This window comes from Suricata suricatta, chromosome 5, assembly GCF_006229205.1.
Source record: "Suricata suricatta isolate VVHF042 chromosome 5, meerkat_22Aug2017_6uvM2_HiC, whole genome shotgun sequence".
Classification (NCBI taxonomy): domain Eukaryota; kingdom Metazoa; phylum Chordata; class Mammalia; order Carnivora; family Herpestidae; genus Suricata; species Suricata suricatta.
In genome coordinates, this window is record NC_043704.1 from 153,595,825 (window position 1) to 153,622,555 (window position 26,731).

At 48.9% G+C, this 26,731-nt stretch overlaps 1 protein-coding gene across 1 annotated transcript in view; it reads right to left on the reverse strand.

Moving 5' to 3' along the window:
- DLEC1 (DLEC1 cilia and flagella associated protein) overlaps positions 1-26,731 on the reverse strand; it is a 96,419-nt gene that overhangs the window by 7,248 nt on the left and 62,440 nt on the right. Inside the window, exons 17-25 of the mRNA XM_029938792.1 lie at positions 26,479-26,629; positions 26,213-26,371; positions 23,642-23,781; positions 3,855-4,008; positions 3,108-3,218; positions 2,188-2,318; positions 1,517-1,708; positions 583-653; positions 8-159 (exon numbers count right to left, since the gene is read on the reverse strand). Coding sequence (XP_029794652.1) covers positions 8-159; positions 583-653; positions 1,517-1,708; positions 2,188-2,318; positions 3,108-3,218; positions 3,855-4,008; positions 23,642-23,781; positions 26,213-26,371; positions 26,479-26,629 — 1,261 coding nt within the window. The remainder of the gene's footprint in view (positions 1-7; positions 160-582; positions 654-1,516; positions 1,709-2,187; positions 2,319-3,107; positions 3,219-3,854; positions 4,009-23,641; positions 23,782-26,212; positions 26,372-26,478; positions 26,630-26,731) is intronic.

Consider the following 26,731-nt stretch of genomic DNA (forward strand, 5'->3'; position numbering starts at 1 on the left):
GGCCTACCGTGCAGGTGAGGTCATCCCAGTACTGGCCCCACATGTTTGCACAGCCCGTGACGTTGATGCGCAGCTGCTGGCGGGCCCCCAGTGTGCCCTGGGAGACGTGGGGGAAGAAGGCGGCTCCCTTCCCATGAGACAGCATGCTTTCCATGAAATCTGGGCGAGAGCCAGCGGCGGGGATTCAGCACTCAGGTCAAAACCCTCAGGAGTCAGCCACAGCTGTACCAGGCCGGCCACTCCACCGCCTCTCCTGGGTCTGGTGAGGCAGACCTCCTCCTGGGAGCCCAGAGCCCAGCAGACCGCTTTCTGTGCCTCTTGGGGGCCACGCCCCAGTGGGAAACCTCCCTTCGGAGCTGCCACCCTCCCCATGAAAACCGAGCCCTGTGCCCAGGCCATGTGCCCAGCCAGAGGACGGCCTCCTTCCAAAGCGGGGCACGGAGGGCCGTGGCCGTCTCAGAGGTCTTGCTAGAAAAGATGCTGACATGGGCTCTGTGGCCAGGGCCCCGCCACCCCCGGCAGGCAGCCCGCAACCTGAGCAGCAGCAGGAAACCCTGCTCTGGCCCCCCCTGGGGCTCTTACTCAGCTGCTCTCGCTTGGCCCAGTTTTCTCGAATCCTTGACGTCTTCAGCAGGGCAGGTGGCACGTCGGGGCTTTACCGGACAGGACACAGAATCAGCATCGAGCCGGCAGGGCCGTTCCCCAGAGCTGGGCCCCCTCTCCCGGCAACCCGCGGGGGGGGGGGAGTTCTCCCTGAGGGGTCAGGTCTGCCCACCTCCCTCTCTGGTCTTGGGGCGGCACAGCCCGGCCGCCCAAAGCACCCCAGCTACAGCCCCCGCCCCTCAGCCCAGGAGTGCCTTCTAAGAAGTGCAGGAGTCACCGGGGTAGGGACCCGTCATGGCTCTGAGCCTTGGTGACCCGGACACAATCCCGGCCCAGCGCCCAGCCCTCTGCAAGAGGCCCTGTTTCCAGTCTTCTCTGCTGAGCATCAAGCGGACACTAACTTTCCTGGGTGGGAAAGTTAATGGCTCACAAACCGTTCATGGCTCCCGCCACCCACGGCAGTGGTTTTTACGCTGCGTTCCCGTGACTTGGGGGGTTAAGCGGGGAGGTGCTTGCTGGGGGCCCTGCTGGTAAACCGCCGATTTCTGGGTGTGACTACAGGCCCTGGATGAGTTCCAGCCATAACCTCACAGAACACCTAGACCGCAGTGCTGCCTACACGGCCCCCTCCGCCACCGGGGAGCCTCCCCGGCTTGCCCCGGCCCACACACTGCCTGTCCTACCGGAACCTTCCTCCTCCGGGACCCCGGCGTCTCCCGAAGGCCCCCAGTCTGGGAGGTGGGCCAGTGGGAACCGCTTCCCTGCGTTTCTCCACGTCTAAGCATGGGGACAGACACGCCTTCGCCGTCCTGACACGGGCCAGCCTCTGGCCACCCGAGCCACCGCATGCCCTGCGGGGCAACCCCACGCGGCCACAGCCCCAGGCTCCGTACCTGGAAGAAAGCACACTTACAGGCTGGCGTTCTGACCCCGGCTGTTTTGGGGGCTCCCGAAGTACTCAAACTTGAGGGTGAACAGGGTCTCTATCGGGGAGTGATTGGTCAGGACGAGCTGGCGGTTCACGCAGGTCCTCAGAGGCACCGTTGAGCCAAAGTCAAGGCAGAGCTCCTCCGGATGGTCTGGCTGCCACTCTGTGCCGGGGACACTGCCCCGTGCGGGGAGGAGGGGGGCGCGCTCCCTTACCTGCCGCCCTTGGCACTGCGGGGTGAGCCGCTTGGGCAGGAGTGTGGAGCTGCCCCCACGCTCGGTGCATCCTTGCACCGCCTCCCGCTGTCACCCCAGGACATGCCCATGTCGCCGACGGGGCCTCAACTCTCTGCCTGGGGTGACGGGCCTGTCTCCCAGCTGCCCGGCCTCATGTGGGCAAGTCCAGGCTGCCTACGGCCCTGTGCCCTGGGGCTCCAACCCGCCTGGACAGCATGCCCAAAAGTGTGGGGGGAAAGGCTGCACGAAGGGCAGGGCTGGGTGGGGAGCCCTGTTCCCACAGAGGCGGTGGGGGGCCGCAGTGACCCCACGGCCCTCTCTTGGCTGTGGGAATCAGCTGCAGGTAGGCTGGTCCCAGAGTGGCACCACTCGTAGGCTAGTCCTTTGTACGGTCGCTCAGCCCTCAGGCCCTGGGCTCACCTGCCGTCGGGGCCCTCCACAGAGGTGGCAATAGCCACTTGCAGTCCCTGGGGTTTCCCGGAAATGCCCAGGACCAGCGGCTCCTTCATGCCGGACGCGGTACAAGGGAGGGCCAGGTCGCTCAGCTCGTCCTGTAAGAAAACCCCCCGGGGGCACATCATGACAGGCGAGTCCCAGGGCAGCCTGAGATGGCCGTCCCTCGCACGGGTGGTGGCTATGGGGTGCTCGGCACAAAGGTCTGGACCTCGTGCAGTCTCGTGTCTGTGGAGCCGCCCCACCCACAGGCCCTGCCCGGTACTCTGGCCCTTCTGTGGGGCGCCTGGTTCTGTCTGCTCCAGACACCTGGGCGGCCCACATGGAGGGAGACCCCCTCGGACAGGGCCTCTGCAGGAGCTCACACTTATTCTGACGTTGCGACCACACGAATCAAGCCCTTCCTGCCCGAGGTCTGCTCTGTGCCCCAGCCCATCTGCCTGTCACCCCAGAGCTCGGGTGCAGCTGAGAAAGAAAGTCCACGGCGTCCACGTCTGCTGGTGGGGACATGGGACGGGGTCTGTGTCCTTGTGAGGAAGAAGTCTCTTTTCCCACAAGGACCACAGAGAGGTGGCGACCAGCCCTGACCACCTTCCCGTGGTCCCTCCCCGGGGATGGTGGCCAGCTGGCCTCTGCACCCTCTGGGCAAACTGGAAAGCTGGGCCACCTCCGGCTGCAGCGGGGGAGGGGTCAGCCGGAGCCAAGGCCAGACATGGCCCGTGGGTCTCGGCACTCTGGGGCCTGCTCCGGGCTTCCTGACCTCGTGTCCCTAGAGAGCAGGCCTCCCAGGAATGCGGGCCCCGACTCATCTGAGGCAGGAGTGGGACTGGAGGTGTACAGAGTCACAGGGTGCCCCCCACGCCCTCAGGCCTCACCACCTTACCCACCTGGGTGTGAGCCGTCAACTCCAGGCTGAGCTGGCGCTCCTCACTGGGGCCCAGTGTGCCGCGTCGCGGGGAGACCTTGGCCGTGCAGCAGGGTGCCTGGCGCCCCAGCAGCTGCGGGCACACGGACGGGGTTGGCACATGCTGGGGGCCTGTCCAGACGGCGCTCAGCACGGCCACATGCCCAGCGTGGGGCTGGCAGTCTGGTGGCCCACAGCAGGAGCAGGGTGCTCACTGACGGGACAACCCGCTGGTCCTTTCGCCTCCCCGTCCCCACCCTGGAGAAGCCTCACCCCTGCCAGGAGTTGTGGGACTGAATGAGCTGCCCTGGGAGGTCTAGGGTGGGGGTGAGCAGAGGGCCCCTTGCTCGGACGGGCACGGCCCCGCCCACCATGGCTCAGGAAGCCCGGCCACGACAGCCCCCCCCCCCGGGGGCGGAGCCTGGCTGGGCTCTCTTCGGCTGCGTGGGCCAGTCATGGGCAGGGCTGGCCGGGAGGCCGAGCTGGGTGCCCCAGCGGCTCCCCCTGAGGGAGGGAACGGGAATTCCCTGAAGGCAGGGCAAGGAAAATCAGACCAGATGTGCTCGCCTTCAAGGAGCCCAGCATTTCTGTGCCTGGTGGGGCAATGGGCAGGCCATGGGGGGGAGGTGAGCCTCTCTTCTGGGGAGCACCTGGGGGGCAACCTCCCTCCCCACAGGGGCCTCGGTGCTGAGGGCTACAGCCCGGTGCCCGGGCGTGGAGGCTCACGCACCTTGCCCCAGTGGAAGTCGGTGGGCAGGAGCGTGCCATTGATGAGTGTCACGGCTGCCTTGGTGGGCACGCCCAGGTAGAGGTTGGGGACTTCCACATGGCTGTTTCGCAGATACACGTAGGGCTCCTGTATGTCCGCATATACAGGGAGGTAGCTGGAACACAAGGAAAAAAGAAGAAACAAAGCCATCTTTATTTTCAGGTGATACAATGGTCTATGTAGAGAATCCCAAGGAATCCAGATTTGAAAAATACCTAAAAAACAACAAGAAAACAATTTCCTACAACCAATGAGTCAGCAAAGTTACAGGGTACTAACTACAAAAACTAATCACATTTTTATATGCTGACAATGAACATGTGGATGCAGAAATTAAAAATACAATGCTACTGATAACTGCTCAGAAAAACTCAAATAGTTAGATATAAATCTAACAACACCTGTACAGGACTTGTATGCTAAGAACTATAAAGCCAGATGAAAGAAATCAAAGATTTAATAAACAGAGAGACAGACTATGTTCATGGATTAAAACACTCAACAGAGTACAGATGTCAATTCTCTACAAATCGATCTATAGGTTTAACACAATTCTTATGAAACTCCAAGAAAGGATTTTTGTAAATAAGACAAGCTCATTATAAAATCTATGTGGGAAGACAAAAGACATAGAAGAACTAAAACAATTTTTAGAAGAATGATAAAGTACAAAACCACTGTAGTGCCTGTGAAGACTTCCCATACGGCTACGGTAATCAAGATAGTGAACTATTTCTGGAGAGAGACACACAGACCAGTGGACCAAAATAGAAAACCTAGAAATACAGTCACACAGATGTGTCTGGCTGAGTTCTGTTTTTGAGGAATAGAGATAATATGTATTCTGCTTTTACCTTTTTATTTTGAGACAATTATAGATTCACACTGCAGCTAAAACAAAATTACAGAAGAAGCCTGTATACCCTTCACCCAATTTCCTCAATGGCAAGGTCTTGCAAAACTACAGTACAATATCACAACCAGGAGATCGATACTGATACAATCCAGCCGTCTTATTCCGACCCCACCAGGTCCACACCTACTCATTTGCTCGTATCTAATTCTTAGCAATCCTGTCACATATGTAGATATATATGGTGCCACTGTAGTCAAGAAACAAAATGGTTCAAGACAAGGATGCCTAGGGCTACCCATTTTGGGGGGGAGGGGGAGAGTCTGTTTATTCTGAGAGAGAGAGAATATCCCATGGAGCCCAACTTCACCAACCGTGAGATCATGACCTGGGCCAAAATCAAGAGTTGGACCGATGCTTTACCTATGGAGCCCCCAGGCACCCCTGGGGCTGCCTTGTAGCTACAGCCATGGCCCCTTTCCTTGCCGCTCCCCCTCCTCCTGTCCCCCTCCCCCTCCCCGGCTCCGGGTGGCCACTAGCTAATTCTCCGGCTCCGTAAGTTTAAGAAAACTATATAAATGGAATCATACAATGTGTAATCTTTGACATTGACTGTTTTCACCCGACATCATTCTCTTAGGATCCGTTCAAGTTGCCGTGTGTCAGTACTTTGTTCTTTTCTTTCTTGCTGAGCAGGGAGCGCCCCACGGTGTGGATGCACCGCAGTGTGTTTAACTAGTCACGTGTCGGGGTGCCTCGGGGGCTCGGTCGGTTACGTGTCAGACTCTTGATTTTGGCTCGGGTCACGATCTGATGGTTTGTGAGATCAAGCCCCAGGGCCAGCTTGGATTTTTCCTCTCTCCCTCTTTCTCTGCCCCTCCCAAATGCACATGCACTCTCCCCCTCTCTCAAAATAAATAAACTTAAAAAACCCATTCACCTGTCGGAGAACTTCTGAGTTGTCCCAACTGATTTGTGACAAAAGGTATAAGACCAGGATACTATGGGAAGGACAGATTTCAACAAATGACACGGGGAGAATAATTAGATCTCCACAGGCCAAAATAAAATAAAGCTCTACCTAAACGTCATAACGATAGAAAAATTAACTCAAAATGTGTCACAAACTGAAATGTAAAATGTAACCCTATAAAACTTTTAGAAAACAGCAGTAGAAAATCTTTAGGACCCAAAAGCACAATTCATAAAAGAAAAATTTTAATTTAATTTTAATTTTAGTTAAAAAATGCTTGCTACGTAAAAGACCTTTTTTCCTTCAAAAGACAAAACTGCAGACTGAGCAAAAATATTTGTAAACTATGTACTGGACAGAAGATTTGTATCTAGAATACGTAAAGAACTCTTTAACAACCCAATTAGAAATGACGTAAAGGGGTACCTGGGGGGCTCCGTCAGTTAAGTGTCTGACTCTTGATTTCAGCTCAGTTCATGGTCTCAAAGGTCATAGAAAGGAGCCCTGTGGCTCCGCACTGAGCATGGAGCCTGCCTGTGGTTCTGTCTGTCCCTCTCCCCCTCTGCCCCTCTTCCCCTACTCCTGTGCACTCTCTAATAAAGTAAAAATAAAATAAAATGACATAAAAATTTCACCAAAGAGGATAAGCAGATATCAAATAAGTACATGAAATATGTTCAAAATCGTGAGCCATTTGGAAAGCACAAATGAAAATCACTCTGAGTCTGGGGTAATATCCCTATGAATCTAGCAGAATGACTCAAATAAAAAATAGTCGTGATACCAAATGCTAGGACGGATATGGAGAAACGAGGTCACTCACATGTCGCTGTGAGAATGTAGAATGACAAAGCCACTCTGCAGTTTTTTGGCAGTTTCTTACAAAACTAAACACCCACTTCCCATACACCTGGCAATGTTATTCTTGAACGTTTATCCTAGAGAAATGAAAACACATGTCCATACAATGACCTGTATGCAAATATCCATGGCAGCTTCATTCACAATAGCGAGAACCCGGAGACAGCCCGGGGTCCTTTCAAGGGTGCTGCTCAACCCGGCATGTTCAGGCCATGGGACTCACTCAGCAGAATCGACTGGTCACACAGGCAGCTGGGAGAGCTCGGAAGGGAATTATGCTGAGGGGGGGGCCCATCTCAAAGGTTACATATGGTGGGATTCAACATTCTTGACATAGACAAACTGCAGATATGGAAGACAGAATTGGTTAGATAATTCCAAAACCCATGACAATCGGAGTCTGGTTCTGACATTTGCTCTGTCTTTTCAGACTATGCAGGGTTTTTTTCGTGCCTCTTCTCATGCCTTATAAGTTTTTGCTGGAAGCTGAACATTATGTATTGAGAAATCAGACCTGATATAAATAGAGCGTTGGCATAAAGTGTTCTGTTCATGTGTCTGAGTTGGGCTGCATTTACTGTTCACTGTAGCTGTGGGTGGCAGAGGCTCCGGTGTCCTCCGGTGTCCTGGTCGCTTCTCTCTCCTGTTGTCTTTGGGTTTCCCTAGAAACTCTTTTTTTTTTTAATGTTTACTTAGTTTTGAGAGAGAGCGCACGCGTGCATGAGAGCACATAAGTGGGGCAGGGGCAGAGAGAGAGAGAGAGAGAGAGAGAGGGAGGGAGAGAGGGAGAGAGGGAGACACAGAATCAGAAGCAACTCCAGGCTCTGAGCTGTCAGCACAGAGCCTGACGTGGGGCTCGAACTCACAGACTGTGAGATCGTGACCTGAGCCAAAGTTGAATGCTTAACTGACTGAGCCACCAAGGCGCCCCCTTCATAAACTTTGTGTTTTGGTCTGGATCATACAGGGCCTTGTAGTCTATTTTATTCTTACCACTATTTTAAAAAATATAATTTATTGTCAAGTTGGCTAATATGCAGTGTACACAGTGTGCTCTTGGTTTTGGGGGTAGATTCCTGTGGTTCATCACTTACATACAACACCCAGTGCTCGTCCCAACAAGTGCCCTCCGCAATGCCCTGCACATTTTCCCTCTCCCCCACCCCCACCAACCCTCAGTTTATTCTCTGTATTTAAGAGTCTCTTGTGGTTTGCCTCCCTCCTTCTCTGTTACTATTTTTTCCCTTCCCTTCCCCCATGGTCTTCTATTAAGTTCCTCAAGTTCCACATATGAATGAAAACATATGGTATCTTTCTCTGACTGACTTCTTTCACTTAGCATAATACCCTCCAGTTCCATCCACATTGCTGCAAATGGCATGATTTCATTCTCTCTCATTGCCAAGTAGCATTCCATTGTGTACATATACCACATCTTCTTGATCCACTCATCAGCTGATGGACATTTAGGTTCTTTCCATGATTTGGCTATTGTAGAAAGTGCCGCTATGAACATTGGGGTCCATGTGCTCCTATGCATCAGCACTCCTGTATCCCCTGGGTAAATCACCAGCAGTGCTGTTGCTGGGTCATAGGGGAGTTCTACTGATAGTTTTTTGAGGAGCCTCCACACTGTTTTCCAGAGTGGCTGCACCAGTTTACATTCCCACCAACAGTGTAGGAGGGTTCCCATTACAAACTCTTTTAATTTTTAAAAAATGTTTATTAATTTTTGAGAGAGAGAAACAGAGTGTGGGCAGGGGAGGGGCAGAGAGAGAGGGAGACACAGAATCTGAAGCAGGCTCCAGGCTCTGAGCTGTCAGCACAGAGCCCAATGCGGGGCTCGAACTCATGAACCGTGAGATCATGCCTGAGCCAAAGCCAGATGCTTAACCGACTGAGTCCCCCAGGTGCCCCTTAGTGTATACACTGAGAAATACAAATTCTTTCTCAAGTGGAGTCTGAAGCCCTGCCTCTCTTGGCCATCATCCCCTGCTATGCAGAGGCGTGCTGATGCGCGGGAAGGTGTGGGGGAAGGGAATGCCCTAAACCCGATGATGGGTCTCTGTCTTGTTAGTGGGCCTGTGCCCCTGGGCTTGACCTTCACAAGTCCTTCTGTATTTTCCCCCTTTAGGTGAGACATGAAGACCAGAGAGGACTGGGGTTGGGTAATCTCCCCTCCCCCATGTTCCATGAAGCTCCGGGGCAGGACTTGTGGTTCTCGCCCCCGCCTCCCACCAACGCCCTCTGGATATATTTCAGAATGGTTATTTTCCCCTCCCCCTGACCAAACTGGAGAATTTTCCCCCAATGTTCACCACAAGAACCTAGTGAGTCTCCGAGTCTCCACCTCTCCTGTTAGACCACACAGCCTCCAGGAATTTGCACAGATGCTTAGATGCCGCACCGCGACGGGCCCAGCAGCACCCACTGCGCACCCTGCCCTGTATTCTCTGCGTTCGCCCACCTCTTTGGTTCTTGGGGTGGCTGCTCCATAAGCCCAATTCTCTAACTGAGAAAAGTTACGTGTCAGGGGCGCCTGGGTGGCTCAGTTAAGCATTCGACTTCGGCTCAGGTCATGATCTCATGGTGCATGAGGTCAAGCCCCGCATCGGGCTCTGTGCATCAGCACAGCACAGCTCAGAGCCTAGAGCGGGCTTCAGATTCCGTGTCTCCCTCTCTCTCTGCCCCTCCGCCGTTCATGCACGCGGGCGCTCTCTGCTCTCTCAAAAATATATAAACATTAAAAAAAATTAGAAAAGTTACTGTTTCAGTTTGTTCGGTGTTTTTCTTGTTATGAGAGCAGGAGTGATGACTCCTGAGCTCCCTACACAGCTGGATGTCTGAAGGAGTTACGTAGACGTGGTCAAGTTCATCATCAGCTGCGTTTAAGTAAAGGAAATTTCCCGAGATGATGTGGATGGGCCTGATTCAATCAGCTTAAAGGCCTAACAGCGGAACTGAGGTTGCTCCGAAAAAGAAGAAATTTAATGTGTGCATAGCATCTTCAGTTTGTGCCAGAGACTTCCCCTCTGCCCTTCCTGGTGGCCTGTCCTGCCGACCCGGGGAGCGCGCAGCAGCCCCTGTAGTCCGGAAGCTACTTTCTTGTAGTAACGATATATACTTCTTCCGTCTCTCTGGTGGAAACCTAACTGGTACAAATACAGCAAGGTGAACACATAGGTAATATAAATGGCAATTTAAACATGTTTTTCTTGTAACTGATTTATAAATCTATCTGACTTATTTATTATTCTAATCTTTTTAAAAATGTTTATTAATTTTTGAGAGAGAGAGAAAGAGCGTGAGCAGGGAGGGGCAGAGAGAGAGGGAGACGCAGAATGTGAGGCAGGCTCCACTTCTGAGCTGTCGGCACAGATCATGACCTGAGCCAAAGTTGGACACTTAACAGACTGAGCCACCCAAGCACCTCCATTCTATCTGATTTCAAAGACAACGTCATAAGCCAGTGTCTATAAAACTGTGTTGATTGATCTATATTGTAAAAGGAGAGGGAACACACCTGTTACTACAGCAAAGCTCATTACTATTGAAATAAATTGGTAGTAATGCAAACTAGATTGTTTTAAAATTAAGATATTACCGAAAATACCCAGGGCAACCAATTAAATAAATAAACTTTTAAAAAGTATTTTAATATTTCGAGAGAGAGAGAGTGACCACCAGTGGGGGAGGGGCAGGGGGAGGGAGAGAATTTCGAGCAGGCTCTCTACTATCAGTGGAGAGCCCGACATGGGAATCGAACTCACAAACCATGAAATCATGACCTGAACTGAAATCCGCAGTCAGATGCTTAACCAACTGACCCACCCTTGAAAGAAAATACTTTTTAAAAAAGTGTAAGAAACACAGGAATTAAAATGTAGTACTAGAAAATATCTATCTCACAAAGAAGAAGGTGGTAATGAAGAAATGCAGGTGAAAGAAAGACGTACCAGAAACAAATAGCAAAATGGGAGATGTAGTCCTCCCTTAGTGGTAATTAAATTAAATATAAGTGGATTAAACCATCCAATCAGAAGGTGGGAATTGGCAAAATGGATGTTAAAAGAATGCTCCCACTCTATACTGTGTGCAAGAAATAGCTCAGATTCGAAGACACAGATAGATAGAAATGAAAAGGATGGGAACGAGGTAGCACGCAAACAGTGTTCCAAAGAGAGCTGTAATAACTACATTCACGGGAGATGAAAGAAACGTGAAGGGAAAAACTGTTACTAGAGACAAAGATGTTTTATAATTATAAAAAGCCCAAGCCATCAAAAAGACATTACAATCACAAACACACATGTATCTAACAACATAGCCCCAAAATATATGAAGCAAAAAATGACACCATTGAAGGGAGAGCCTGATCATTAAACAATAGTTGGAGAGTTCAAAACCCTGTTTTAAGTTATAGAAGTAAGCAGACGATAAACATGGAAACAGAAGACTTAAAACTATAAGCAAATCAGACTTAACAGCGCTATATACAACACTACACAACAGAATACACAGTTTTCTAAAGTGCACATGGAACATTCTACTGACTAGACCATAAGATAGCTCAAAATACAAGCTTCTATAGATCTAAAATTACTGGAGTCAGACAAAGTGGGCTCTAAAGAGGATCGGGAGGGGCAAGACGGTGAGATGGAGGAGGGCAGGGAGCTCTGTGATCTCCGCCTGCAACTCTCAAGCTGAGAAGGACTGAAGCCACATACTCTGACCTGCAAGTGTGGGAGGAAAACACAGAGTCAACAAAGACGAGACAGTCTCATAGGTGCCTGAGTGCGAACTGGGGAAATACAAATGGGCCAGGCCTGGAGGTGCGGAGGGGAGGGGGCCCCAGCCCAGCCCTGGCACAGAGCCATGGAGGGACAAGGTGAAGAGAAAGAGAGACTGAAAACGCTCATAGAACTGTCTCTAGAGCAGAGAAAAACCTCGGCCCAGGACAGAGAGGGATACTATCATTCCATATGTAACCGCTGGGAGCGGGGAGAGAGATCCGACCCTTTAGCTGGCACATTTTTCCTTGGACTCAGTGGCCTGCTGATTCCAGGAACAGCCAGGAGAAAGCTGTTCCCCAGTCCCCCTACTCGATTCCGGCTAGGAAGCCACCGCCTGCGGAAGTACATCTGCTCTTGGGTGGTAGCATTAAAGTGCATAGACTAGGATTTGGAAAAGAGGCGGGACTTGGAAAATTCAACTTGGCCTGCTTGCGGCACAGGGAGATCAGACTCAAAAGAGCGGCTTCCAACGCTTGGTTCAAGAAGGGCTTGGGCCGCCATTCTTCCCACAACCACCAAGACCCCACCCACCTACACCAAACCACACCCATCTGCCTTTTTTCCTCTTCTCTTCTCCTTTTCACTCCTGGAGTCCGGGAAAGACCAACACTGATGCACTGCTGTGATTAGATCAATTCCTATCATTGAGCTATAGTTCCCCTTATCTCATTCTTATCTCTTCCCTCCTGTGGTTTTACACTTTTAGACTGGCCTTTGTCTTCTGTTGTTTCTGTCCCCCTCCCTTCTTTCCTTTTCTCTTCTTTTCTTTTCTCTTCTTTTCTTGCCCCTTTTGGTTTGCTTGTTTGTTTGACTTGTCTGTGCATTTGCATGCTTTTGTTCCCTGTGCCTTTGTTTATTTTCCTTTCCAGGGCTATCTCAAGAAACAAGCCAAAGTACACATGGTGGAGAGTCCCAAATATCACTGAGTAGGGAAATAAAATAACCAAAGGCACAACAAGACAAACTGAGAGACACCATTAAAAGAACACGTCCTGAACATACAGGCCCAGGACAGTCAATGAGCCTCCTTTAATAGAACAACACTAACAGATGGAGAGTGCATAACAAGCTTTTAAAACTGACAAGAGACAGAAAACTAGCCAAAGTGATGAAACAGAAGAGCTCGCCTCTAAAGAAATTCCAGGAAGAAGTCACAGCCACAGAATTGCTCAAAACAGATATAAGCAACATAACGAAGCAAGGATTTAGAACAATTGTCATGAAATGAATCACTGGGCTTGAAAAAAGCATAGAAGTCATCAGAGAAGCTATTGATACAAAGACGAGGGACCTTCAAAATAGCTGTGATGAGTTAAAAACGGCTATAAATGAGGTGAATAAAATGGAGGTGGCCACTGCATGGATTGAAGAAGCACAGAGGAGAATAGGTGAATTAGAAGTCATGGTTATAGCAAAACAGGAGGCCAAGAAAAAGAGACAGAAATTGATCCATGAACACAAAAGGAGAATTCGAGATCTGAGTGATACAATCAAAGGGAACAGTATCCATACACAGGAATTCCTGAAGAAGAGAGAAAGGTTCTGAAGGGATGCTTGATCAAATTATAGCCAAGAACTTCCCCAATCTGGGGAAGGAAGTAGATATTGAAATTCAAGAGGCACAGAGAACTTCCCTCAGATGTAACTTGAATTGACCATTGGCATGACATATCATAGTGAAACTGGCAAAATATAAGGATAAAGAGAAAATTCTGAAAGCAGCTATGGATAAAAAGGCCCTAACATACAAAGGGAGACATATCAGGGTGGTTACAGACATATCTACTGAAACTTGGCAAGCTAGAAAGGAATGGCAGGAAATCTTCAATGTCATGAACAGGAAAAATATGCAGCCAAGAATCTTTTCTCCAGAAAGCCCGTCATTCAGAATAGAAAAAAAGATAAAGGTTTTCCCAAATAAACAAAAATTGAGAGAATTCATCACCACCAAACCAGCCCTACAAGAAATCCTAAGAGGGAATCTATGAGGGAAATGTTTTATGAGGGAATACAAGGCACCAGAGACACCACTACAAGCATGAACCCTACAGAGAACACAATGAATCTAAACCCTATTTTTCAATAACAACAATAAATATAAGTGGACTGAATGCTCCAATCAAAAGACACAGGGTAGCAGAATGGATAAGAAAACAAAATACATCTACTGTCTACAAGAGACTCGTTTTAGACCTGAAGACACCTTCAGATTGAAAGTAAGGGGATGGAGAAATATGTATCATGCAATTGGAAGTCAAAAGAAAGCTGGAGTAGCCATACTTATATCAGACAAACTGGACTTTAAAGTAAAAGCCGTAACAAGAGATGAAGAAGGACATTATATCATAATTACAGGGTCTCTCCATCAGGAAGAGCTAACAAATATAAATGTCTGTGCACCAAATTTGGAGCACCTGAAAACATAAAACAATCACAAACAAAAACAATCTTATTGATAAGAATGTGCCAATTGCAGGGGATTTTAATACTCCACTTACAGCAATGGATAGGTCAACCAGATAGAAATTCCATAAAGAAACAATGGACCAGAATGACACATTGGAACAGATGTAATTGATAGGTATATATAGAACTCTACATCCTGAAGCTAGGGAATTCACCTTCTTCTCGAGTGCACATGGTACATTCTCTAGAATAGATAACATACTGGGGAATAAAGCCGCCCTCCATAAATACAAACAAATTGACATCATACCATGCACACTTTCAGATCACAATGCTATAAAACTTGAAATCAATCACAGGGAAAAGTCGGGAAAACCTTGAAAAACTTGGAGGCAAAAACCCACCCAACTAAAGAATGATTGGGCCAATCAGGCAATTAGAGAAGAAATTTAAAAATATATGAAAACAAAAATGAAACAACCCAAATTCTCTGGGATGCAGCAAAAGCAGTCCTAAGAGGAAATTATAGTGTAATCCAGGCCTATTTCAAGAAACTAGAAAAAGCGCAAATTCAAAATCTAACAGGGCACCTAAAGGAACTCGAAGAAGAGCAGTAAGAGCACCCCAACCCAGCCCAAGAAGAGAAATAATAAATAACAGGGCAGAAATAATATAGAATCCAAACAAAAAAAAACAGTTGGACAGATCAATTAAACCAAGAGTTGGTTCTTTGAAAAACTAAACAAAATTGATAAACCTCTAGCAAGGCTCCTTAGAAAGAAAAGAGAGAGCACCCAAATAGACAAAATCATAAATGAAAATGGATCTATTACAACCAATCCCTCAGAAATACAAGCAATCATCAGGGAGCACTATGAAAAATTATATGCCAACAAACTGGACAACCTAGAATAAATGGACAAAATCCTAAACACACATGCACCACCAAAATTCAAATGGGAAGAGATAGAAAATCTGAAAAGACCCATAACCAGTGAAGAAATCAACTCAGTTATCAAAAATATCCCAACAAATAAGAGCTGGGGCCAGATGGCTTCCTAGAGGAATTCTACCAGACATTTAAAGCAGAGCTAAGACCCATTCTTCTCAAGCTATTCCAAAAAATAGAAATAGAAGGAAAACATCCGGACACATTCTATGAGACCAGTATCACTTTGATTCCCAAGCCAGGTAGAGACCCAACAAAAAAGAGAACTACAGGCCAATATCCTTAATGAATACAGATGCAAAAATACTCAACAAGATACTAGCAAACTGAATTCAACAACATATAAAAAGTATTACCCATTATGATCAAGTGGGATTTATTCCCAGGTTACAAGGCTGGTTCAATATTCGCAAATCCATTAATGTGAAACATCATATTAACAAAACAAAAGAAAAAAAGCATATGATCCTGTTGATAGATGCAGAAAAAGCATTTGACAAAATACAGCACCCTTTCCTAATAAAAACCCTTGAGAAAGTCAGAATAGAAGGAACTTACCTAAACATTATAAAAGCAACTTATGAAAAGCCCACAGCTAATATCATCCTCAATGGGGAAAAACTGAGAGTTTTCCCTCTGAGATCAGGAACACGACAGGGGTGTCCACTCTCACCACTGCTGTTTAACACAGTGCTGGAAGTCCTAGCATCAGCAATCAGACAACAAAAGGAAATAAAAGGCATCAGAATTGGCAAAGATGAAGTCAAACTTCTACTTTTCACAGACGACATGACGCTCTACGTGGAAAACCTGACCGACTCCACCAGAAGCCTTCTAGAACTGATCCATGAATTCAGCAGAGTTGCAGGGCACAACATCAATGTAAAGAAATCAATTGCATGTTTATACATCAATAATGAAGCAACAGAAAGAGAAATCAAGAAACTGATCCCATTCACAATTGCATGAAAAACCATAAAATACCTAGGAATAAACCTAACCAAAAATGTAAAAGACCTTTATGATGAAAACTACAGAAAACTTATGAAAGAAATATAAGAAGACACAAAGAAATGGAAAAACATTCCATGCTCATGGATCAGAAGAATAAACATTGTGAAAATGTCATTACTACCCAAAGCAGTTTACACATTCAATGCAATCCCCATCAAAATTGCACCAGCATTCTTCTCAATGTTAGAACAAACTATCCTAAAATTCGTATGGAACCACAAAAGACCTCAAATATCCAAAACAATATTGAAGAAGAAAACCAAAACCAAAGGCATCACAATCCCAGACTTTAGCCTCTACTACAAAACTGTCACCATCAAGACAGTATGGTATTGGCACAAAAACAGACACATAGACCAATGGAATAGCATAGAGAAGCCAGAACTGGACCCAAAAATGTATGGCCAGTTAATTTTTGACAAAGCAGGAATGAGTATCCAATGGAAAAAAGACTGCCTCTTTAGCAGGTGGTCCTGGGAGAACTGGGCAGCAACATGCAGAAGAATGAACCTGGACCACTTTCTTACACCGTACACAAAAATTAACTCAAAATGGCTGAAGGACCTGAATGTGAGACAGGAAACCATCAAAATCCTAGAGTAGAAAGCAGGAAACAGCCTCCTTGACTTCAACCACAGCAATTTCCTACTCGACCCATCCCCAAAGGCAAGGAAATTAAGAGCAAAAATGAGCTATTGGGACCTCATCAAGATTAAAATCTTCTGCACTGCAAAGGAAACGATCATAAAAACTAATAGGCAACTGACAGAATGGGAAAAGAGAGTGGCAAATGGCATATTGGATAAAGGGCTAGTATCCAAAATATACAAGAACTCACTAAACTCCATACCTGAAAAACGAATAATCCAGTTTAGAAATGGGCATAAGATCTGAATAGACACTTCTCCAAAGAGAACATACAGATGGCCAACAGGCACATGAAACGATGCTCAGTGTCACTCATCATCAGGGAAATACAAATCAAAACCACACTGAGAAACCACCTCACGTCGGTCAGGTGGCAAAAATGAACAAATCAAGAGACCATAGATGCTGGCGAGGGTGTGGAGAGACGGGCACCCTCCTACACTGTTGGTGGGAATGTAAACTGGTGCAGCCGCTCTGGAAAACAGTGTGGAAGCTCCTCAAAAAACTATCGATAGAACTCCCCTATGACCCAGTAATAGCACTGCTGGGGATTTACCCAGGGGATACAGAAGTGCTGACCCATAGGGGCACATGGACCCCAATGTTCATAGTGGCCCTTTCTACAATAGCCAAATCATGGAAAGAGCCTGAATGTCCATCACCTGATGAATGCAAGAAGATGTGGTTTAAATATACAATGGAGTACTCCATGGCAATGAGGAAGAATGAAATCTGGCTGTTCGTAGCAAGCTGGATGGACGTGGAGGGAGTCATGCTAAGTGAAATAAGTCAGGCAGAGAAGGACAGATACCATACATTTTCATTCATAGGTCTAACAGGACAAACTTAACAGAGGACCATGGGGGAGGAGGGGGGAAGTGTTAGGGAGAGGGAAGGAGGCAAATCGTGAGAGACTCTTGAATACTGAAAACAGTGGGCTGACATGGGAGGGGGGTAGAGGAACCTAGGTGATGGGTATGGAGGAGGGCACTTGTGGGAAAGAGCACTAGGTGTTATAGGAAACCAACTTGTCAATAAACTATAAACTTAGAAAAATTTTAAGTATAAATAAAAACAAGAGAATCAAATGAAAAATCAACAACAGAAAGAAATCTGAGAATCAAAAATTTGTGTAAACAACACATTTCTAAAATTTTTTTGTTTTTTATTTATTTTTGAGAGACGAGAGAGACAGCACGAACAGGGGAGGGTCAGAGAGAAAGGGAGACACAGAATCTGAAAGAGGCTCCAAGCTCCGAGCTAGCTGTCAGCACAGAGCCTGATGCGGGGCTTGAACCTACAAACCATGAGATCATGACCTGAGCCGAAGCTGGACGCTCAACCGACTGTGCCACCCAGGCGCCACAAACAACACATTTCTAAATAAGCAATGGATCAAGAAATCATAAGAGAAGTTAGAAAATATTTTAAAGCAGTGAAAACCTATCAACATTTATGCGATGTAGCTAATGCTGTGCTTAGAGAGAAATTTATATCTGTAAATGGCAATATTAAAAAAAGATATCAAATCAAAATCCTAGTTTCTACTTTAAGGAACTAGAAATTAGATATGAGAAGAACTAACTAAACACAAAGCAAGCATAAGGAGAGAAATAAGGATTAGAAAGCAGAAAATGTGTTAAACAGAAATTAGAAACAGAGTGGAAATCAACTAAACCAAAAGTTGGTTCTTTGAAAACATCAAAACATTAACAAAGCTTTAACTAGACTCACCAAGAGAAAAAGAGAGAAGACTCGAATGACAGAAATTGGGGATGAAAAGAGCACATTACTACTGACCATGGATAAATAAAAAAGGATTACAAGGAAACACCATTAAGAACTGTATGTGAGCAATCATGTCATTTAGATGAAATGAAATTCCTACAACAACACAAACTACCAAAATCGAGCCAAGAAGAAATACAAAATTTGAACAAACTCATCACAAAAGATTAAGTTAGTCATTTAAAATGTCCCAGAGAATAGCCCATCTCCACTTGGCTTCACTTGGTTGATTCTACCAAACTTTTAAAGAATTCACACCAATCCTTCCCAAACCCTCCAATAACACAGAAGAGGAGTGAACACTTCCAGACTCATTTCCAAGATGTCAGTATTATCTAATAACAAAAGCCAAGACATCACAAAAACACTACACACCAGTATCTCTGATACAAATATCCTCAAGAAAACACCAACAACCCACATCCAACTACAGACAGAAGGATCATACATTGTGACCAAATGGGATTTTTAAAAGAATGCAGGGATGGTTTTAACATCCAAAAGTCCACGTAAAACACCATGTTAACACCTACACAAACAGGACCCAAAAAATGACATGATCATTTCAATAGATTCAGAAAAAACATTCAATGAAATCTGACATGCTTTCATTCTAAAAAAAAACAATGAGCAAACTAGGAATAGAAGGGAACTTCCTCAACCTGATAAGAGACATCTACAAAAAGCCAATAGCTAACATCATACTTAATGGTGAAAGACTGAATGCTTTCTTTTTAAGATAGGAAACAAGACAAGAATGTCTCCTTTTGCCATTTTTATTCAATATTATACTGCAGTATTAGGTGCATTAGGCAGGAAAAAGAAATTAAAAGCATCCACATTGAATAAGAAGAAGTATAATTATCTCTATATATTGATGACACAATCTTCTATTTTTTTAAAAAATTGTCTTTATTTGTTTTCTTTTGGTGAGATAGAGAGAGAGAGACAGAGAGACAGAGGGTGAGCAGGGGAGGGGCAGAGAAAGAGGGAGACACAGAATCGGAAGCAGGCTCCAGGCTCTGAACTGTCAGCACAGAGCCCGACCTGGGGCTTGAACCCATGACCAGCGAGATCACGACCTGAGCCGAAGTCGGACGCTTAACCTACTGAGCTGCCAGGTGCCCCCACAATCTTCTATTTAGAGAACCATTAGAAGAAATAATGAATTCAGCAAGGTTGTAGGATACAAGATCGATGTGCAAAAATATTTGTATTTCTACATGTTAGCAATGAATATTCATGAAATGAGATTAAGAAAACCAGTCCATTTCCAAAAGCATCAAAAAAAAGATGCTTCGGAATAACTTTAACAGAAGAAGTACAAGGTTCATACACTGAATATTACCAACATTATCAAAAGAAATGAACAAAGGACCTGGATAAATGGAGAAACATTTCATGTTCACAGATAGGAAGACTTAATATAGTTAAGGTGAATATACTCTCCAAATTGATCTACAAACCGAATACACTCCCTGTTAAAATCCCCGCTGGCTATTTGCAATCCTTGACAACCCGACCCGAGAACTCACATGGAAATTCTAAGGACCCAGACTAGCCAAAGTGATCTTGACAAAGAGAAACAAAGTTGGAGAATTCATACTCCCTGATTCCAAAACTTACAACAAAGTCACAGTAATTGAGAAAATGTGGTGCTGGCATAAGAATAATTATAAAGATCAACAGAAGAGAATGGTCAGCTCATAAATAAACTTTCACATGTGTAGTTAATTTACTTTGATGAGGGTGCCAACGCAAGTCAATGGGTTCTTAATAAACGGAGCTGGAACTGGCGATCTGAGAATGAAGGGCATCCCCTTCTCGCCCCATACACAAAAATGTATTCAAAATGGATCAGACATCTAAATGCATGAACTGAAACCACAAAACCTTTGGAAGAAAACAGTCGTGCACATTAAATTAGGCAATGGTTATTTTTAGATATAACCTCGAAAGCACAAGCTACAAAAAAGAAGATGGGCTTCATCAAAATTAAGAATTTTTATGCTTTGCAGTAAACCATCAGGAAAGTGAAAAGACAATCCTCAGAATTGGAGAAAATATTTGAAAATCATATACCTAGTAAGAGACTTACATCTAGAATACATAAAGAACGCTTAGGATCCCAGAGTAAAAAGACAATCCTGTTTTTCAAAGTGGGCAAAGATCGCAATAGACAGATCTCCAAAGACAAACAGCCAATAAGCACACGAAAGAAACAAAACATCATTTGACACCAGGAAAATATAAACCAACTCCGCAATGAAGTGTCACTTCACACACACCGGGGGGATGACTATTAAGAGGGCTCATGAGGATGTGGATAGAGAGGACACCAGGGTAGAGAAGGATGGAGAACAGGTCAGAACTAGCCACTGTTCGGCCCGCAGCGTTATATTTTATCACACACCGTTTGTAGAAAATTGTAAATCAAGAACAAGGAAGTGGGGTGTCTGGTGGCTCAGTCCGCTCAGCAGCTGGCTCTTGATCTTGGCTCAGGTCGTGATCTCACGGTTCATGAGATGGAGTCCCACTGGGACTCTGTGCTGGCAATTCGGAGCCTGCTTGGGATTCTCGCTCTCTCTCGAAATAAATATGGAGGCAACGGCCCCACCGAGCTTTCCGGACAGAATGAGGGCCCCGTGGGGCGGGAGTGGGTGGTGGGGACGGGGCGGAGGAGGTAAGTGAAGGCTGCCCGGAGATGCGCACGGCCAGTCCCGGGCCCCAGCGCCCAGCTCACGCACGCCACACCGCAACACAGCAACCCAGGCTGGGCTAAGCAGGGGCTCCCCCGCTCCTGAAGAATGTGGGTGTGGGGAGTCCGGGCAGAGCCTGCATAGCCCCGGGCTCTCAGCTGTCCCAGGGGAACACAAGCTAAACACCCGAATCCTGTGCTCCCATTAACAAAGGAAGGGTGCAGTGATCTGAGGCCAGGTGAGGGGCTGGGTCTCCTCTCCTGTGGTCTTGGCTGCTGTCCCCAGAGGTCCCCGCCTCCTCCTGGACTGGGTGGCTGGGGACGAGGGCGCTCACGAACCCTTCACTCCCTGGAGGAGGGGTGCCCCCCACACCTACACCAGCTCCCTTGGAGACTTGCCCCCCACCCCCGGCTCCTAGGGCACATTTGCTTCTCCTCCTGCTCAAAACCAGGAACGCGCAGCCAAGGATAGTGCGATGCGAGAGAACCCAAAACGTGAAGGAGACGGACCCCAACCAAAATGGGAGGAAACAAAAATCCGTTTGGGGGGGGATATCTGAGATGCTGTCACATCCCTAAGATAGTAACGGATTACTACACAAAAGGAACAATCCAAGAACAAAACGCTTGACATTTAAAGAGATGATTGCCAAACAATAGGCATCCACCAAAGGCCAAATTAGCCGCGTGCAAGGTCAAGGGCACCTCCCGGAGCACAGACGCTGAGCGCGGGCAGGTAAGACGATTGGATTCTTGGATTCGTGCGGTACAGACGCAGCAGGTCCCAGCAGGCCCGCGGGGTCTGTGTCGCCTGCTGTCGTCTGCTGTCCGCTGTCAACCTTCCGGCAGACTTTTCCACCAGCTTCTCCGGGGGGGGGGGCAGCCCCGCCCCCTCCGGCAGGCGTGGGGGAGGGGAGGCACGTGACCCAGAGGGGACCAGTCAGAGCCCACCTCTGGAGCGTGAGCCTGGCTCTCCAGGGCAGAGTGGCCAGAGAAGGGCCAACCCAGAGAGCAGCAGATCTGAAGGCGGGGCGGGGCGGGGACCGGGTGGGGGAAGGAGGTAGAGAGAGAGAGAGAAGCAGACTGGCAGGCCAAGGAGAAGGCTGGAGCCCATGCGTGGCGCGGGGCAGGAAGGGCCAGTTCCGGGGGCCAGCAGCTCCCAAGCCCGTGACCTCTGTGTCCATCACCCACCACTGTACACGTTCTGATTCACACGCGTCTTTTAAGAATGAGGAGACAGGAAACAGGGAGACTTAAAGGCATTCTCCCTGAGCAGAGGCTTAACCTTCATGTTTAAGGCTGGCAGATGCCACATGACACCGGTAAGGAACACGCCGACGGAAACCACATTCATAGGGGACTCTGGGGGTCCTCCCCCACCCCCTCCCGCCATCAGGGGCTCACAGTGTAGAAGCTCGGAGCGCCTCTGCGAGGGTAGAGTCACGGGCAGGCTCCTGCACTGTAGGCCAAAGTATAAAATGGCAGTCTTTTTGGAGGATAATTCAAGCGTATCCTTAAAGATTTTTAAAAGAAGCCAAAAAAAAAAAAAAAGATTTAAAACGAGCAGCTAAACGTTTTTATAATGAAATACTAAGCACAGAAATGACCATTAAACACATCTACAGCATAGAGGCACGTGCACCCCAATGTTCACAGCGGCCCTGTCAACAATAGCCAAATCATGGAAAGGGCCTAAATGTCCATCACCTGATGAATGGATCAAGAAGATGTGGTTTATATACATATACAATGGAGTACTATATGGCAATGAGGAAGAATGAAATCTGGCCATTTGTAGCAACGTGGATGGACCTCGAGGGTGTCATGCTAGGCGAAATAAGTCAGGCAGAGAAGGACAGATACCATATGTTTGCACTCATAGGTCTAACAGGAGAAACCTCACAGAGGACCATGGGGAGGGGAAGGAGGGAAATAGTTACGAAGAGGGAGGGAGGCAAATCATGAGAGACTCTTGAATACTGAGAATAAACTGAGGGCTGATGGGAGAGGGGGCGGGGGAGGAGAAGGGGGTGATGGGCAGGGAGGAGGGCACTTGTGGGGATGAGCACTGGGTGTTATATGGAAACCAACTTGACAATGAACTATAATAAAAAAATAAACACATCTACGGTTTAAATACATAAATATGCAGTTTAAAGAATAAAAAAGAACACCTGTGTATCACCCTCACCCAGCTTGAAAAGCAAAATATCACCAGCCACCTTAAGAAAGTGAATTTTATGCTCCAAATTCATTTGGGAAGGGAGGGGGTGAAGTGGATGAAAAATGCGGAAGAAACAATATTAGCCGTGATTTGGTAATTATTGGAGGTGGTGGGTACGAGGGGCTCAAGATGCTGCTCTGCTTTTACATGGGGAAGAAATTTCCCACAGGAAAGAGAAAAAGACAGGCAGGCAGGGAGCGGGGAGGGAGGGAGGGAGGGAGGTTTCCAGGTTTTCACCACCGTGAACAGCTCGGCTCCCCGCGCACACGCGTCCCTCTGGGACTGCGGGCCGCCACTGGGGCACAGGGAATGCACTGGGTAATGCAAAGTGCTGTTGCAAGTGATTGTGCTAATTTACAAACCAGAGCGTCCAGCCTATGCCTCTACCAGCGAATCCTCTCTGGGGAATGGATTTTCTTTTCTGTAATTTCCAAATTTTATAGAATAAACACGCGTCAGTACCTTTCAGTCCGGAAATGTCTATAAGCGCGCAGGGCCGTGCGCCACGGTGTCCTGTGAGCCGACGCCGAGCCCCCCTTACCTCCAGGCCCCACTGACCACCTCCAGCTCCAGGACCGTCTGCAGGTGCTGGCACCGCGTGGCCTCCAAGGTGACGCTCGCCCTGCACTCGCCCAGAGCAGGGATCTGGCCGCTCGAGGGCTCGATGCTGAAGGGAGACACCTAATGCGGAGCACAGTCCAGAAGGACGAGGAGTGAGGACACGGAGTCGCAGAGCGGGTGGCTCCCCCGTCCTGCCCCAGATCAGGAGCCCCGGGCTGACTAGGGGCCCCCTCGGCCGCATTGCCCGGTGAGGGCCACACTGAATGTGGAGAGGCCACACCCAGGAGGCCACTTTCCCTCTCTGGTCTCTCTATTCCCCGAGACTGTGGCAGCGAGTGCCCTGCCCCCTCCTGTCGCCCCCTCCCACCCAGCCGCCATGCTGCCCAGGTCAGGCCACGGGCTTATCTTGGGCTCTGGCTCTCTTGCTTCTGAGGGTTCACCTCCTGGGCACTGGTAGGATGCACGGCCTGGCCTAACTCTCAGCAGAAGTGGCTCTTGTGCCCAAGTACAGGCCGAGCTCTGACAGGAAAGATCCTCACACGCGTCTCCCCGGGGGTTCTGAAGGGATGCTGCAGGCCAGGACCCGGTCTCTGTGCCCCTGACCTGAGTGCATCTAACAAACCCCAAGTCCAGCATTATTTTTGAGAGCTCTAAAGAATGGGGCATAGAGAACCGCAGGGACAGGATGCGTAGCAGACTCAATTAAGACATAGATCTTAACCTACTACGAACTTGATGGCTACTTCAACTAGAAAATGTTGTCATTCTTCACAGTGGGAGAAAGCCCCAGGCTGGGAATTCGAGAATCGGGGGGCTGTTGATTCCACCACCCACTAGCTGTGTGACCCTGGGGAAGCCACTGCCCCTCTCTGTCTCCATCCAGTAAGGAGGTGGGCTGTGGTCCGTAAGTTTCCAAGTGGCTCTGGGAACCCCTGGGGCAGGGGACCAGGGAGTGGTGGGGGCACGATGGGCTGGGGGCACCTAACAAGGGGGTCGCTGGCCGGCCAGCGCAGTTAGGCTTCGTGAGTGTGGGCGCGCAGGGAAAGCACTGAAGTCCAAGCCCGCGAAACAGGCCCTGGCAGCGGTTCGTGACAAGCAGTCGGTGATCTGATGCCATTTCATAACTGCCAAGTGGCCGAGTGCCCCCCTGGAGAAATCAGACTGCTGCCTCGAAGGGCAGGGCCAGTCAGGTGGACAGGACAAGTCCCCGAGAAAGGGAATGCCTGCTGAGGGTAAGATGCAAGTGTGGCGGCCGACCGTCCTCGGCTGCTGAATACGGAGGAGGAGGGACAGTGCTCTGACCCGGAGGGCAGGGGGACAAGAGACAGGGGATCTTGGCAGGAAGCAGTTGGGGGAGGGTGCTTTCACCACGCAGACCTCCTCAGAGCCTCATAGGGACAGCGGGGACCTAAGGTAGCTTTCAAGAAGCCACGGCTGCCACCATGTCAGGAGCGGGGGTGACCTGCCATGAGGAGCGGGGGTGACCCGTGAATAGGGGCGGGAGTCACCTGAGGTGAGGGGCAGGGGTGACCCGTAGTGAAGGGTGGGGGTGACCAGGGGTGAGGCACGGGGGTGACCGAGGTGAGGGGCGGGGGTCACCGCGGTGATCTGCAGCTCGGCCTGGCAGACAGGGAGTAACTGAAGTTTTGTGCCGCTGGCTCCGCATGGCACGTTGTATTTAGAGGTGACGAGGCACCCGTCTGGGTGGCTCAGTCGGTTAAGCAACGACCCGAGTTTCAGCTCAGGTCACGATCTCAGGTTGTGAGTCTGAGCCCCACGTGGGGCTCTGTGCTTGCAACGCGAAGCCTGCTTGGGATTTCAAAGTAAAGGTGATGATGATGATACTTAACCACCTTTAGTCTCTTCTGTTTTTGTAAGAAAAAGAACGGGGGCTATTTGAGTGGAAACGAATCCTGAATTCTTGGAGCCCCTAGTTTGGGCCACAAGCCCAGGCCCACGCGCCACCTTGTGGCCGGTGCTCAAACTGCAAGCACAATCCCTTGGGGGTTGGAACTTTTGGGGTGAGCCCCTCCCACCTGCCCCTTCCTAGGGGCCTGGGGCCCTCTGGTCCAGCTCAGCTGCCCCTTTTCTTCCTAACTCAGACTGCCTTTCTTTTTGATGTTTATTTTGAGAGAGAGAGCGAGCGAGCAGGGGAGGGGCACAGAGAGAGGAGAGAACCCCAAGCAGACTCCCTTCTGTCAGCACACAGCCCGATGCAGGGCTTGAACTCACGAACAGTACATCATGACCTGAGCTGAAACCGAGTCAGATGCTTAGCTGACTGAGCCCCTGGGTGCCCCAGGTTGTTCTGACAGAGGGAAAACCCCCGGTCTTATTTCCGCACCAGACGGTAGAGGCAGGAGCAGGAAAATCCAGTTCAGGATTTCGTCCTGTGAGTCCTCAGAGATGGGGCACACTGGGGACTCTGCCAGGCGGGAGCCACCAGGCAGGCTCTTCCTCTGCCCCAGCACAGTTTCACTTGTCCCTACACCGAGGGTCAGCGGGCTCGTGGGGCGCGAGGGGGGGCCCCGAGCCAGAGGTGCCCACTTACAGTCTCACACCTCTCCTGGAGGCACTCCGGGCTTTCCCGCAGGTGCCACTCGGCCGGCAGCTGGCTGCGGTTCTGGATCCGGATGCAGTCGGTGGCTGTCTGCCCCAGGCGCAGCAGGCCAAACTGAAGGGCCGAGGTGCTGATGACCAGGTCAGGCCCCTGCGACAGCCGGAGGGGCCTGTCACCGGGCCACCTGGGAGTGGGCTCTGCGTCCTATTCCTGCCACCCTTCCGGCCCGCCCAGCTGCCCAGCCCCCAAGACAGCACCTTAAAGGCCGCCTCAATGTGTAACACCACCGGTGAGGGGGAGTTTTGGATCTCACACAGCAGGTCCTGGCTTGCTGGGCCGGGGACGCCGCCGGTAAAGCTCAGCTCGAAGTCCTCCACCTCATTGGGCTCTGGGAGGGGGCAAAGCAAGCTGGAGGAGGGGTGGGCGGCTTCGCCCAGGCTTCTGGCCTTTGCTGACTCGTCTTCCGCATGTGCCAGGCGCAGCGGGAGCTGATCATGGGACCCCCCCCCC